Below are 13,061 nucleotides of genomic sequence, written 5' to 3' on the forward strand. Positions count from 1 at the left end.
TGAAACAAAAAATGTCTCTGATCTGTAAGCCCCTTGCCCAAGAAAGACAGACAGACAGTTCCTGAAATGCTGAAAGCTGTTGTTTATGAGAGATAACAAGCCACAGGTTTCACTCCTCTAAACAAGGTTGTTTGATCCATCTGCACTGGATGTGCTCGATCACATGTGAGCAGGTGGTTCACAGGAAGGAAATACATCAGGATGCATACTTGCCCAATTGGACCTGATGAAAAATGCAATGAATTATGGGTTTTCCTTTTTAGGCCCTTGCAAAACTTGATTCAGGGGCCATTTTTCAGGAACTTTGGATATGGAGCTGGTCAGAGCCCATCCACCTGGCCAGTATTTAATAAAAACTTGCTTCAAATTTGGCTTTAAATTGTGGTAGTAGTCTTATTCTCAATCAGTGGGATTAACATAACAACAAAAAATGGAGAAACTATATTAATCTCAAACAAAATAAACTTCAAAACAAGGAAACTATCAGGTCCTGTATAGAGGCACTACATAATGAGAATCAATTCTCACCAGAAAGATGTAACAATCCTAATCCATATGCGCCAAACAACAAATAACAAAAATACATTAGATATCTGGCCTGACATGCACATGGCCCTATATTTGATCCTCAAGCACAATATAAAATAGGTGTGGTGGTACACACCTCTAATTCTATTACTTAGGAGGCACATGGATAGTTAAGGTATCCTCAGCTACACAGTTTGAGGCCAAAAACAGATCTATTGAGAGAAACATGTCAATCCTGTGCCTTGTATGGTGGAACTCTGGTACAGAATGCACATATTGCCTATACAACCCTCACAAGCAAGCAACAACTCTTCTGGGTATCAAGAGAGGCCCCTGGAGTATAAGAATTAGAAAAAAAAACAGCAGAAAGTAGTAGACTAGAAAGCACAAAACACAATGCTACTGCAAGTAGGAAGCAGATCTAGAAAGGATATATATATCTTTTATATATATAAAAAAAGTCCTAGAAGCTGTCTAATTGAGATCACAAGATGTCAAACAATGTAACTGCACAGTTATTTCTAACAAAATTGTATATGAATCTCAATATATAATATAGTTGAATGTTATATATGTAAATGTACTTTAGAAACAAGCACTTAAGTTGGTCAATGATTACAATAAGGCTTTTCTGAAAAAAGGGGAGATGAAGGACCATCCCAGGAGAACCTCAAAACACAGAGGATTCATACAAAGTCACCACTGAAGAACGAACAAGGGAGAAAATTTCACAATCATCTTCAAAATGGAACATTATGCAATCCCTTCTCCCTTAACTTACCTTCCTTTTAAAAGCTGGATTAAAAAGTAAAAATTAAACCTAATGTTTCCTGTATTCTCCATCATCTCTTCAGCTCCTGACCTACATCTCTATCCCCAAGGCAGCAGCTCTGAGCCTCAGTTGTTCCTCCACTGAGGGACTGTGTTCTTTCTCCTCCTTAAAACAATACAAAGAACACCAGCAATGCTTCTGGTGACCTGTGCTAACCTGCATGACAAGGGATGGTGTTTTATGTTGCCTGGCACCTAATTATTATTATTATTGTAATCAATAATGAATTTCAACAGATGAAGGAAGGAAGGAAGGAAGGAAGGAAGGAAGGAAGGAAGGAACTCATTAAAAAAAAACAACTCTGAGTCGGGCAGTGGTGGCACACACCGTTAATCCCAGCACTCAGGAGGCAAAGGCAGGCAGATCTCTCTGAGTTTGAGGCCAGCCTGGTCTACTAGAGCTAGTTCCAGGACAGGCTCCAAAGCTACAGAGAAACCCTGCCTCGAAAAACCAAAAAACAACCAACTCTGGAAGTTGTGGAATGAGGATTATGAGTATCCTACAATGGCATATTTTAGTATTAATATTTCTTTACATAAGTATGATCATATAAAGAATGCCATCATTCTTAAGAAATCTGTACAAATGATCCAGTGCAAAGGAATGATGCCTGCAGTTTGTGATCAAGTCAACCATTATATATAGCATACATTCAGAATTGGATGGCAAACAGTGAATCTGAGTAAAGGTTATAACAAAATTTTATTTACTATTTTCTGTAAACTTGAAGCAGAATAAAAATAGGACATTAAAAGCTATAGCATAGCTGGGCAGTGGTGGCACACGCCTTTAATCCCAGCACTCAGAAAGCAGAGAAAGGCAAATCTCTGTGAGTTTGAAGTCAGCCTGGGCTGTAAGAGGACAGGCTCCAAAGATACAAACACTGTATCGAAAAAAACAAAACAAAACAAAACAAGCTATAGCACAAATCTAAGTGTGTTAGCACCAGTTTGTATTTCCATTACTAGGGATGTGAAAGCAGAAGAATCAGGACTTCAAGGCTAACTTCAGCTAGACAACAAGTTTAGGTCAGTCTGAGATACAGGAGAGCCCACTGCAAAACACAAAAACAAACAAAACCTCCTATAGCACAATTACTAGCATTTCCTGGTGCTCATTTGCAGAGCTGCACACCTTACCATACTTTATTCTTCTGCACTCATATAACACCAGCACTATCTGCAGTGACACTGTTCAGAAATAGAAGTTTTGGAAACAGTCCCTAGGTCATATTGCTGACTAGTCACAAGTATGGATCAATTCAGGCTAAAAAGTCTGACATCTTTTCCCTCTTAGCCTTTCCAGAGAAGCCACTATTTAGGTTCTAAGCACTGCTGTCATGCACTAAATTATTAAAATGTATTCTCTTTCCAGGTTCTAAGGGAAGCAATGTTCACTGACAAGGCATGGGCTAAGAATGAGGTTATCTGCATAAACACTAAAAACACAGAAATTATTTCACTTTTTAAAAAAAAAATCTTTAAAGTTTTTATTATTGTGAGTTTGTACATGTGTGTGTGAGCATGCACACAAATGCATGCAATGTGTGTGTGTGTGTGTGTGTGTGTGTGAAGGTACATGCATGCCATGGTGCCCATGCAGAGATTCGAGGACAACTTTTAGGAGTCTCTTCTCTCCTCCTTAGGTTCTATGACAGAGCTCAAATCACCATGGTTTCTTAGCAGGTGTTTTTACTTGCTGAGGCATCCTGTTGTCCCAACCTTGCTATTTTCCACACTCATGTAACAGGTGTTTTTTGTTGTTGTTGTTTTATGGTTGTTCATTTCTGTTCATATGTTCTGATTCAGCTGAGTAATCAAACATCAATGTGTTATCCCTTCCTCCCAGTTTCTTGCCATAATTTTCAAAGTCTTTTTGTTAAGAGCAGATTCACAGCTCTGTCCCTGCTTAAGTAACAGTTAACACTACTGCTGCTACTGCTACTACTAGTTACTATGTATAGATAATACATATTTAACATGATTATGTACAAGACATCTTTCTAAGCATTTTAAAAACATTATACCTGCTGATTCCTCACAAAATCCTGGGGCAAGATCTACATACATACATACATATATATATATCTTCCAAATAGAAAAAGTGAAGCATTAAAACTGTCATTGCTCCAACTGAAAAACCTATGAAGTCAGGGCACTGGATGTGACTACAAGCAGGAGTCCCATATATATATATCCTCTCAATTTGGAAAGAAGTAAATAATAAAATGGTACATCATCCAGGAATTTGAAGCAACAGTCCATACTTTTGCTTTAAAAGTAACTTAAACAAACTGTTAACTGTTGCTTTCTAAACAAATGAGCTCACACTTCTACTTGATGCCAAGAAACTCTTACACAAGTTTGGTTTTGGACAGAATGAAGAAATCCAATGGAACTAACTTAAGTACCTGAATGCGCTGAGGTGAGGCTACCGCAGAGTCGGTGGAAATTATCTGGATGCGCGGGGAGGGGCTGGTCATCCCTGGAGATTCCGGCCGAGAGGTCTGTGTACGTGGTACCTATGGATGAGAATATGAGGCTTAGGAAGTGATTTCCTGAGGACTATACTTTTCTTTCTTTTTTAAAAGGCAGGGTCTGGTCTTCATGCTGGGTTTGAACTACTGAACTACTGATTATCCTGTCTCTACCTCCCAAGTACCAGGATTACAAGTATGCACTATCTTGCCTAGCATAAGCATGGCCCTTGTTCTGGTGTGGCCTTGAGTGATAAATCTGAATTTTGAGGTATCAAAATAGGACAACAAAGGAAGTAGTGAGATACTGTCCATGATTGTACCAAGAAAACACCACTTAAAATAGCTGCTTCTGATGTTGAAAGCACAAGGACAAACCAAATCAATATTGCTTTTCATGACCTTTAAAAAAGAAAAAAAAAAAGCTATCAAAAATAACTTTTTTTAGGAGGTGCTCTTTGAATTTTTTTTTCACTGTTTCCAAAGTCAGCTGTAAAACTCTCCTCTGTGATGACTTTTAATAGAAAGTCTTTCACAACATTGCAAGGGATGGATGGCAAAGAGCCAGCATGGCCCTGAAAATTACTCAAGCGTCGTGACAACCTCCTAGACCCAGGAAGAATGAAGTTGGGCAAAGTTCACCACAAATACAAAGATACCTACCAAAGGTGAGGGTCAACGTGCTGAGTGGTCACCTGGGTACCTGAAGTGAGAAGACAGTATTTTGATTAAAAGGCTATCATGAACCAACACCAGACAAAGGTGTCTTGTCCCCCTCACGTAAAAATATGTTCCCATAATTTACTCTGTGAGGTAAATATTGCTCAAAACTAAAAATGTAATGAACATTATCTTACAAATATAGATATAAAAACTAAATCAAAGAAAGGAAACTGAATCCTAACTGCAGCTTACCCAAAGAGCGCAAGGCTGGTTCAAAGCATGAATCAGTTTGCCAAAGGCTGCAAGATCACTTTAATGGACAGAACAGACAGAAAGCATTTGACAAAATCCAACACTCTTTCATGATTTATAAAAGAAAGACAACACGTTAGAAATAGGGAGTGCACTCAATCTGATAGAAGATAGGGAACAAAGCTTTTCCCCAAGGTGAGAAACAAGACAAGGTATGTTTTTATCACTATATAAATGTACTGGAACTGCTAGTCAAGAAAGAAGATGGAGAGAAAAGAAAACTATAAGGAGGAAAAATGAGAGAAAAGAGAAGAAAGGAAGAAAAAGGAGGGAAGCAGAATGTATCAATAATCTCCATATGCATGTTCTTACATAAAACCTTACAGAATCCACAAAACTTCACAACTGATCATAGGGTATAAGATAACTGTATTCTATACACTGGCAATAAACAATCTAAAAACAAAATTAAGGAAATAATCTCACTGATAACATAAAAAAGAACAAAATGTGGGAATAAATTTAACAAAGTAAGTATAAACAAGCCAGATGTAATGGCTCAAACATGTAATCTCAGAAACTTGAGGCAGCAGAAAGTGAGAGGCCAACCAGAGACACATAAATTCTATGAACCTCTGACTGGGCTATAGAGTGAGAACTTGTCCAAAAGGAAAAAAAGAAAACAAACAAACAAAAAACACCCAGCAAACAAACACAAAAATCTCCAGAAAATACCACTGCAAGAATTAAGACAGCTTAAATAGAAACACAACTATGTTCATAGACCAAAGCATAATGCTAATTAGCACCATTTCCTAAACTGACAAATTCAGTGTCATCCCTGTTGAAATCCCAGGTACTTTTTCCCCTTCCATAATTTGATCTGCTGATCATAAAGTTCATGTGAAATGCAAGGAACCCAGAACGAAACAATCCTGAAAAAAGAAAATGAAGATGTAGGAGGACTCACACTTCTACATTTGATTACTAAAACCTATATAATCAAAGAAATCTGGGATCCACCACTCTCACTTCTAGTGTTTAGCTACAAGATCTAAAATGGAAGCACTGTTTACATTTCAGTGTAGTATTCAAAATAACAAAGTTACGGGATCACTCAAGTGTCATTAACAGATGAATGGATAAAGAAAACACAGAAACCGAGAGATGGCTCAGCAATTAAAAACACTAGCTATTCTGTGAGGACCCAGGTTTGCTTCTCGGCACCCATATGCCAGCTCACAGTCAACCTCAACTCCAGTTTCAGAGAACCTGACATAGTTTTCTGGCCTCCTTGGGCACTGTACATACATGGTGCGCATACTTACCACAGGCAAACATTCATACATATAAAACAACAATATTTTAAATGGTATATGAAAAAGAAAATATGGGTATGCCCATACAATGAACTATTTAACAATGTCAGTTATGACAACATGGATGGAACTAGAGAACACTATGCTAAATGAAATATGTCAAGAACAGATACCCACACTGTCCTCAAACAAAAACACAGAAGAGTAGAATGACGGAAACAGGAAGATATGTCAAGAATTATCAACTCTCATTCTATTTACTTGGGTGTTATTGAGTTCTACTGCACAGTCTAGTGAACAAGGTTAATGAGAATGTTTGACACACCTAAAAAGCAATAAGAATACATTTCAGGTGTTCTCGCAAAATATTTAAAGTGCTGAATGTTAAGTAGCTTGACTTAATGTTCTGCTTTGTATTAAAAATATGCAGTGTTACTGTGTATTCTACAAACATATAAAAGTAATAAGTTGTTAATTTAAAAGCCAAAAAGTGAAACAGAATGAGTGATTATTATAAAGATAAAACACAGAGATCAATAGAACAGAACAGAGAACCTAGGAACGTAAAATATATATATATATATATCATCCACATTAGTTTTCATATGGTACCTGCTTCCAAGCCTAATGACTTCAGTTCAATCCCTAAGACCCACATGGTAGGAGGAGAGAACCCATTCCTGTGAGTTATCTTCTGTTTTCTATACACGAGTAATGCATGGCATTCACAGAATAAAAAAATAAAAATAGGCCCTCCAGAGAAAAATTCAAGGAAGGTGCCAAAATTTCTCCAAGGTATTCTGACCCACCTTAAAATATTTAGGTCATGTGACCTAGAGTAAAGTTTGTTCCTTGTCATATTAAAATTAAAACCCCTATGCAGGATGCATTCCTGTATGTCATTTTTTGAACACACAATGAATGAAGCATGACTTCAAACTGAGCATGCTCAGAAAGTATGCTTACCTCCAGGAATGAGTCTTCACAAGTGAACATACATGGGCTTTCCTGATAAAAATCCTTGCTCAGGGTGCAATGCTTTGAATCATTGTAAGGGCTCTCCTTACTTGCTGTCAGAGTAAGAGTAGTTAGGAGTCCCTCCAGTTCCATTTTCTGGTTGTATCTACCGGCTGTGTTCACTCACCAAAGGACCAAATTTGGTTATAAGTGGGCAAAGAACAAATAACAAATGGTGATAGCTACACATCATAAATAAAATTCAGGAGGGCTGTGGTAACACACGCCTTTAATCCCAGTACTCAGGAGGCAGAAGCAGGTGGATCTCTGTGAGTTCAAGGCCAGTCTGGTCTACAAAGTAAGTTTCAGGGTAGCCAGAACTGTTACTCAGAAAAACCCTGTCTCCAAAAAACGAAACCAAACAAATAAATAAATAAAACAAAATTCAAAATGGATTAAAGATTGCAATACAAGATTAAAGCAGAAACCCTGCCTCAAAAAACCATAAAAAATAAATAAATGCTGCTCTAAATGGATTAAAAATCAAAATACAAGAGTTAAAACATTAAAACTCTCGCAAGAAAACAGGTATAACTTGGATTTAAGTGATGGTTTTTGGATGTCACTGAGAGCATAAGTAACAGCAAAAAAATCTGATAAGTGCACATTTTCAAAATTAAAAATTAATGTGTATGTGTTTGTACAGGACAGATAATAATCTCAGGTGTTGTTCCTCAGGTACCATTGACCTATGTTTAGGTTAAACCTCTCACTGGCCTAGAACTTACTAGGAAGGCTAGACTGGCTGGCCAGAGAGTCCCAGATGCCCATCTTCTCTACCTCTTCAAGGCTGGAATTACTAACTCATATCACTACATCCAGCAAGCACTTTACTGACTAGCATCTTTCCAGCACCCAATTAAAAACTTCTATGCCCAAAGATACTAACACCAACAAGAAAAGATGAACCATATAAATGGGAGAAATTCTTGAAAATCGCATTATGAAGATCTACACATAACATATAAAGCATTGCTTTAAATTAAAATGTAGCCGAGTGGTAGATCATGTGCCTACCGCATACTAGGCTATGGGGTTCAATTATCAGGACTGCATCACACAACATGTACATAGGGGGCTGTCTATTAACAAAATATACAAATGACTAATAAGCACAGTAAAAGATCCCCTATATATCCTTAGTTACTAGAAAATGCAAGTCAAAAAAAAAAATCACAGTAAGATATCATTTCACATCCATTGGGATGACCACAACAGCAATGAAAATATAGGTCAATTACAAGTACTGGTGACAATGTGGACAGACTGAAACAGCTGCAACATAATTCTGCAATTATACTGCTAAGTATGCTTAAGACAATATATTAACTGTGGTAGGTATTCACACAAGAGAGTCCAGACAACAATGAATACTGCTTGATAATAGGAAAGGGTATGGGGGCTATAGAGTTAATTCAGTGGTTAAGAGCACTGTTGTTCTTGCAAGACCCAGGTTTGAGTCCTAGCACCCCATAATTACTTGAAACTGTCTATAACTTCAGTTCCAGAGAATCTAAAGCCCTCTCCTAACTTTCATGGCTATCAGGCATGAACAAAATATACATACATGCAGGCAAAACATTCATACACATAAATAAATCTAAAAAAATTTAGAAAAAGATGTGTATTGACACATGCTACAACTCAGATAAACCATTCACAGAAGACTAGTTTCATCCCATTTATATAATATGTCCAGAATACAAATCCATAAAGGAAGAAAATAGATCACTGGTTACTTTGGGCTGAGGCAACGTAGGGAGTGGGGGATGCTTCAATGTATGTGGTGGTTTGAAAGAAAATGGCCCCAAAGGGAGTGGCACCATTAGGATGTGTGGCCTTGTATGGTCTTGTTGGAGGAAGTGTGTCACTATGAAGGTGGGCTTTAAGGTCTCATGTATGCTCAAGTTATGCCAGTGCCTCAGTTCACATCCTGTTGCCTGTGTATCAAGAAGTGGGATTCTCTCAGCTCCAGCAGCATGTCTGCCTCCATGTCTGGTCATGACAATAATAGACTAAACTTCTGAACTGTAAGTCACTACAATTAAGTGTTCTCATTTATAAGAGTTGTCCTGGTGTCTTTTCACAGCAATTGAAACCCTAACTAAGACAATATGGGATGATGAAATAAATTTGAATTAGATAATAGGAATAGTGCCACTAAACCTTATATTGTAAAAGGGTATCTCAAACTAAAAAAGTATATGGAAATGACTAGATATATTAAAATGTTTTCTTTCATAAGCATTAACTTTATCAACAAGTTCAGTTCAAAAGATAACAGAGCACACAATATTATAGTGGTAGTTAGCTTAGGAAAGCTTCATACAGACTCCTTTGCTCTCTTGACTAAGATAGACAGTACAGAAGTGCTTTACAGATATGCTGAAGCTGCATCCTAAGACCTCTCTTCTAGCATTGTTCGTGTACATAGTTTGTCTATAAGGATAAAAAGTTTTGACCATTATATGCTTCTAAATAGTGAACATTTAGATTTTGGGTTCATCTAATATTAGTCTCCAAATTAATTCTGCCAGCTTCAAAGATCTAAAAGCCTTCACTGATAAATAGGCCAAGAGATCAGTGAGAAACCTTATTTCAAAAATGATTTATTTTTATTTTATGTGCATGAGTGTTTTGCCTGCATGTATATCTGTGCCAACAGAGGCAAGAAGAAGAAATAGAGTTAAAGGTGGTTGTGAGCTACCATGTGGGTGCTGGAAATTGAACTTAGGTTCGGAGTGAGAGGAGTGAGTACTTTTAACTGCTAAGTCTCCTCTCCACTCAGAAGCTTTTTTTTTTAATCTTAATTGCAACTAGTTTTTAAAGCGGCCAGCATTGCTTGAGTTCCCACAGACTATGAAATCTTGAAAAGCTGGCTGACACAGGACCCTAAAATACCCTGAACGAGCCAGTTTATATAAATTTCAATTTCCTCAAATTCAATAATGACATACTGCTATCATTTCATAGAATGGTGTGAGGCTCAATGAATAGCAAGCACTTAGTCTACACTCAAATGGCAGCCATCATTATCATAAACTTCCTGAAAAATTCCCTAAGTTCAATTAAACAGAGTTGAAATATTGTTGCTACAATATGATGAATTGTATGGTTGAGCCTCTAAACAGAACTTTTCATTTCCTTTTCTCTCCTATCTGACAGTCCAGCTCACTATGTAGTACAAACTGACCTTAAACTTGAAATTCTCCTGCCTTGCCTCCCACATGCTAGGATTACATGTGTGTTTCACTATGCCCAGCCCTTTTCATTTCTTTCCTGTTACAAAAAAAAAAAAATCTAATTTTGACATCAAACCATACACAAAAATTTAAAGCCATACTATAAATCTGTAGTTTTGGACTATGTTGTGCTTAAAGCACAAGCAAGCAGGAGCAAAAAACAGGCACACCCATGATGTGAGATGTCCTTTTGTATATGTGTTGCTTTATGAATTGATGAATAAAGCTACTTTGGACTATGGCAAGGCAGAATAAAGCCAGGAGGGAAATCCGAACAGAGATATATAGCGAGTAGGCGGAGACAGAGAGACACCACAATGACGAAGAAGGATGCCTGGAACCTTATCAATCTGACCTGTAAGCCACAGCCTCATGGTGATACATAGATTAACAGAAATGGGTTAATTTATGATGTAAGGGTTACTTAATAAGAAGCCTGAATTAACAGGTCAAGCAGTGTTGTAATTAATATGGTTTCTGTATGATTATTTGTGTACGGGAAGCCAGGAAACAAACAAGCAGTCTCTCCTTTTACACATGCTATTTGCCACTATTAAGAACTTTTGGCCTTAAAAGTAAAAGGAAACCTATAGAATATCAAAAAGTGATTTACAAAATTATATAATTGGTAAGAAAACATCATTGGAAATGCAAATCACAATCTCAGTAGATATCAATTCATACCCATTGGTGTTGGGAAGGATATGGAGAAAATAGACCCTCATAACTTTGCTGACAAGAAATGTAACAAGATACAGTCACTTTGAAAAGCAGTTTGGCATTTCCTTGGAAGTTAGAAAACAAGCCTGGGAGAAAAACTCAGTCAGTAAAGCACAAATCCAACGATCTGAGTTCAGTCCTCGGGACCCACTTTACTTTCAGGCCAGGGACTAGAGAGATAATTCTGAGTTTGATTCCCAGAACCCACATAACACCTCCCTTCACATGCTTGCTATGGTGCACACAGACAGACAGACACACACACAGAGATCGTATGTGCATAAGTTCAACACTGGGGAGGCAGAGACAGGCAGATTCCCTCAGGCTCACTTGCCAGCTAGACTAGCCTACACTAGGCTAAGGTTTAGGCCAATGAGAAAACCTGTGCCTGGGGAATGACTCCAAGGTTATTCTCTGGCTTCTACATGTGCACATAAATATGTACACTACATATATATTCATAGCCACATACACAGCTCAGAAAATCATTTAGAAAATAAAACTAACACTAATAGCAACCCTTAGAAACATACACGAAAGAAAACATAGGCCCACAAAAATCTGACAGATATTATCCTAACAGTGGAAAAAAAAATAAAAACAACCCAATAGCCATCATCTCATGAATGAATAAAGTACTTTATAGTCCCCAAATTATATTATTTCATAATAAAAAGGAAGGAACTACTAGTATACTACAATATAGAAAGCCCTCACATACATATATTAAGTAAAAGTTAGCCATTAAAGAACACATACTGTATGATTCCATTTATGAGATGCCTACATTAGACACATCTTTAAGAACATAAAGAAAGGCTATGGCTGTATTGATCTATATCAGTAAACTGTCAACTGTTTGATAAGCTGGCTATGAAAGTAGGGTTTTAGTCCCCCATACTACTTTCAGATATATTTGTCTCAAGATGTTCTATAAAATTCCTTGTGTTGGGTACAGGCTGACCCTCTAACTCTGTGACAAGGAGGGAAGAAAACAGCAAAATAGGTCGAAGGAAAAACTTTGTAGACTGATACCAATTTAAGGTTATTTTTATTATACTGTACATATTTTTCTACTCTTATTTGGGGTAATGTGCTTATGAAGCTCATTTAAAAATGTAATGCATAATTAAGAGATGCCAAGTTAGTAAGTAGTTAGTCATCTATAATAATCAAACCTGTAGTTATATTAGGTATGTTTTCAAGTCAAACATATATTTTAAACAGATAGGTGATCTTCAAACACTTCAAAGACCTACAGAATATGGCATTTAAGATGTTCAATAACCTGAAGCTTTTCATGATAGTGAAGCATGTCTGATCCTAGCAGCAGCACCAGTTTACTTCAGAGAAGATAATGGGCATCAAAGAAACTCCATATGGAGTTCACTTATTATGGCAAGGTTAGTCACTGGGCAAAAAAAAAAAAACAAAAAACAAAAAAAAAAAACTGTTCTTGCCTTGACTGATGACAGTATGTTGTAAAAACTGCGCACATAGGGCACAAAGGAAAAAGACTGCCAAACTTTGCCAAACCACAGGAGGAAAGTCCTTCAAAATGTATGCTTTATAGAAAAGTGTGCCAGATATTCTGCAGGACACAAAGGAAAATAACTGTGAAACTTTGTTAAGACTAGGCATGACAGTCCTTCAAAATTCCTGCTTCATAGAAAAGTCTGCCAGACATTCTAAGCCTGTAGGCCAAAGATTGGTTGCAGAGGAACACTGGGTGACTTGTCCAGGCAGCCAGGCGACTCTGTCGTTTTGGAAGTGGCTTGCACTGCACCTCCTGTTTACTCAAGGTAATATTATATCCTTCTTGGGTCTTTTATGACGTTGAAGACTAGATTATTTATACTTGTCCTTAGTTATGATAGAAGGTAAACTAGGTACAAAACTTTGAACTCACCAAGATAGGATTCATAATGGAGTATTTTCTCTGAATTTGACAAATACAAATGGACTGGATATTGTAAACATAATTCTTACTTGGTAACTGTTCCTATTGTATA

At 37.2% G+C, this 13,061-nt stretch overlaps 1 protein-coding gene across 4 annotated transcripts in view; it reads right to left on the minus strand.

Annotated features, from left to right (window-relative positions):
• Positions 1-13,061, minus strand: part of Nr2c2 (nuclear receptor subfamily 2 group C member 2) — a 72,124-nt gene that overhangs the window by 27,683 nt on the left and 31,380 nt on the right. For all 4 annotated transcript variants that reach the window (XM_085686741.2, XM_085686742.2, XM_048438392.3 and 1 more), the window contains 2 exons: positions 4,500-4,539; positions 3,771-3,881 (listed from right to left, as the gene is read on the minus strand). In XM_085686741.2, the coding sequence (XP_085542867.1) occupies positions 3,771-3,842 (72 nt within the window). In that variant the 5' untranslated portion in view covers positions 3,843-3,881; positions 4,500-4,539. The remainder of the gene's footprint in view (positions 1-3,770; positions 3,882-4,499; positions 4,540-13,061) is intronic.

This window comes from Myodes glareolus, chromosome 3 (genome assembly GCF_982192425.1).
Source record: "Myodes glareolus chromosome 3, mMyoGla1.1, whole genome shotgun sequence".
NCBI classification, from domain to species: domain Eukaryota; kingdom Metazoa; phylum Chordata; class Mammalia; order Rodentia; family Cricetidae; genus Myodes; species Myodes glareolus.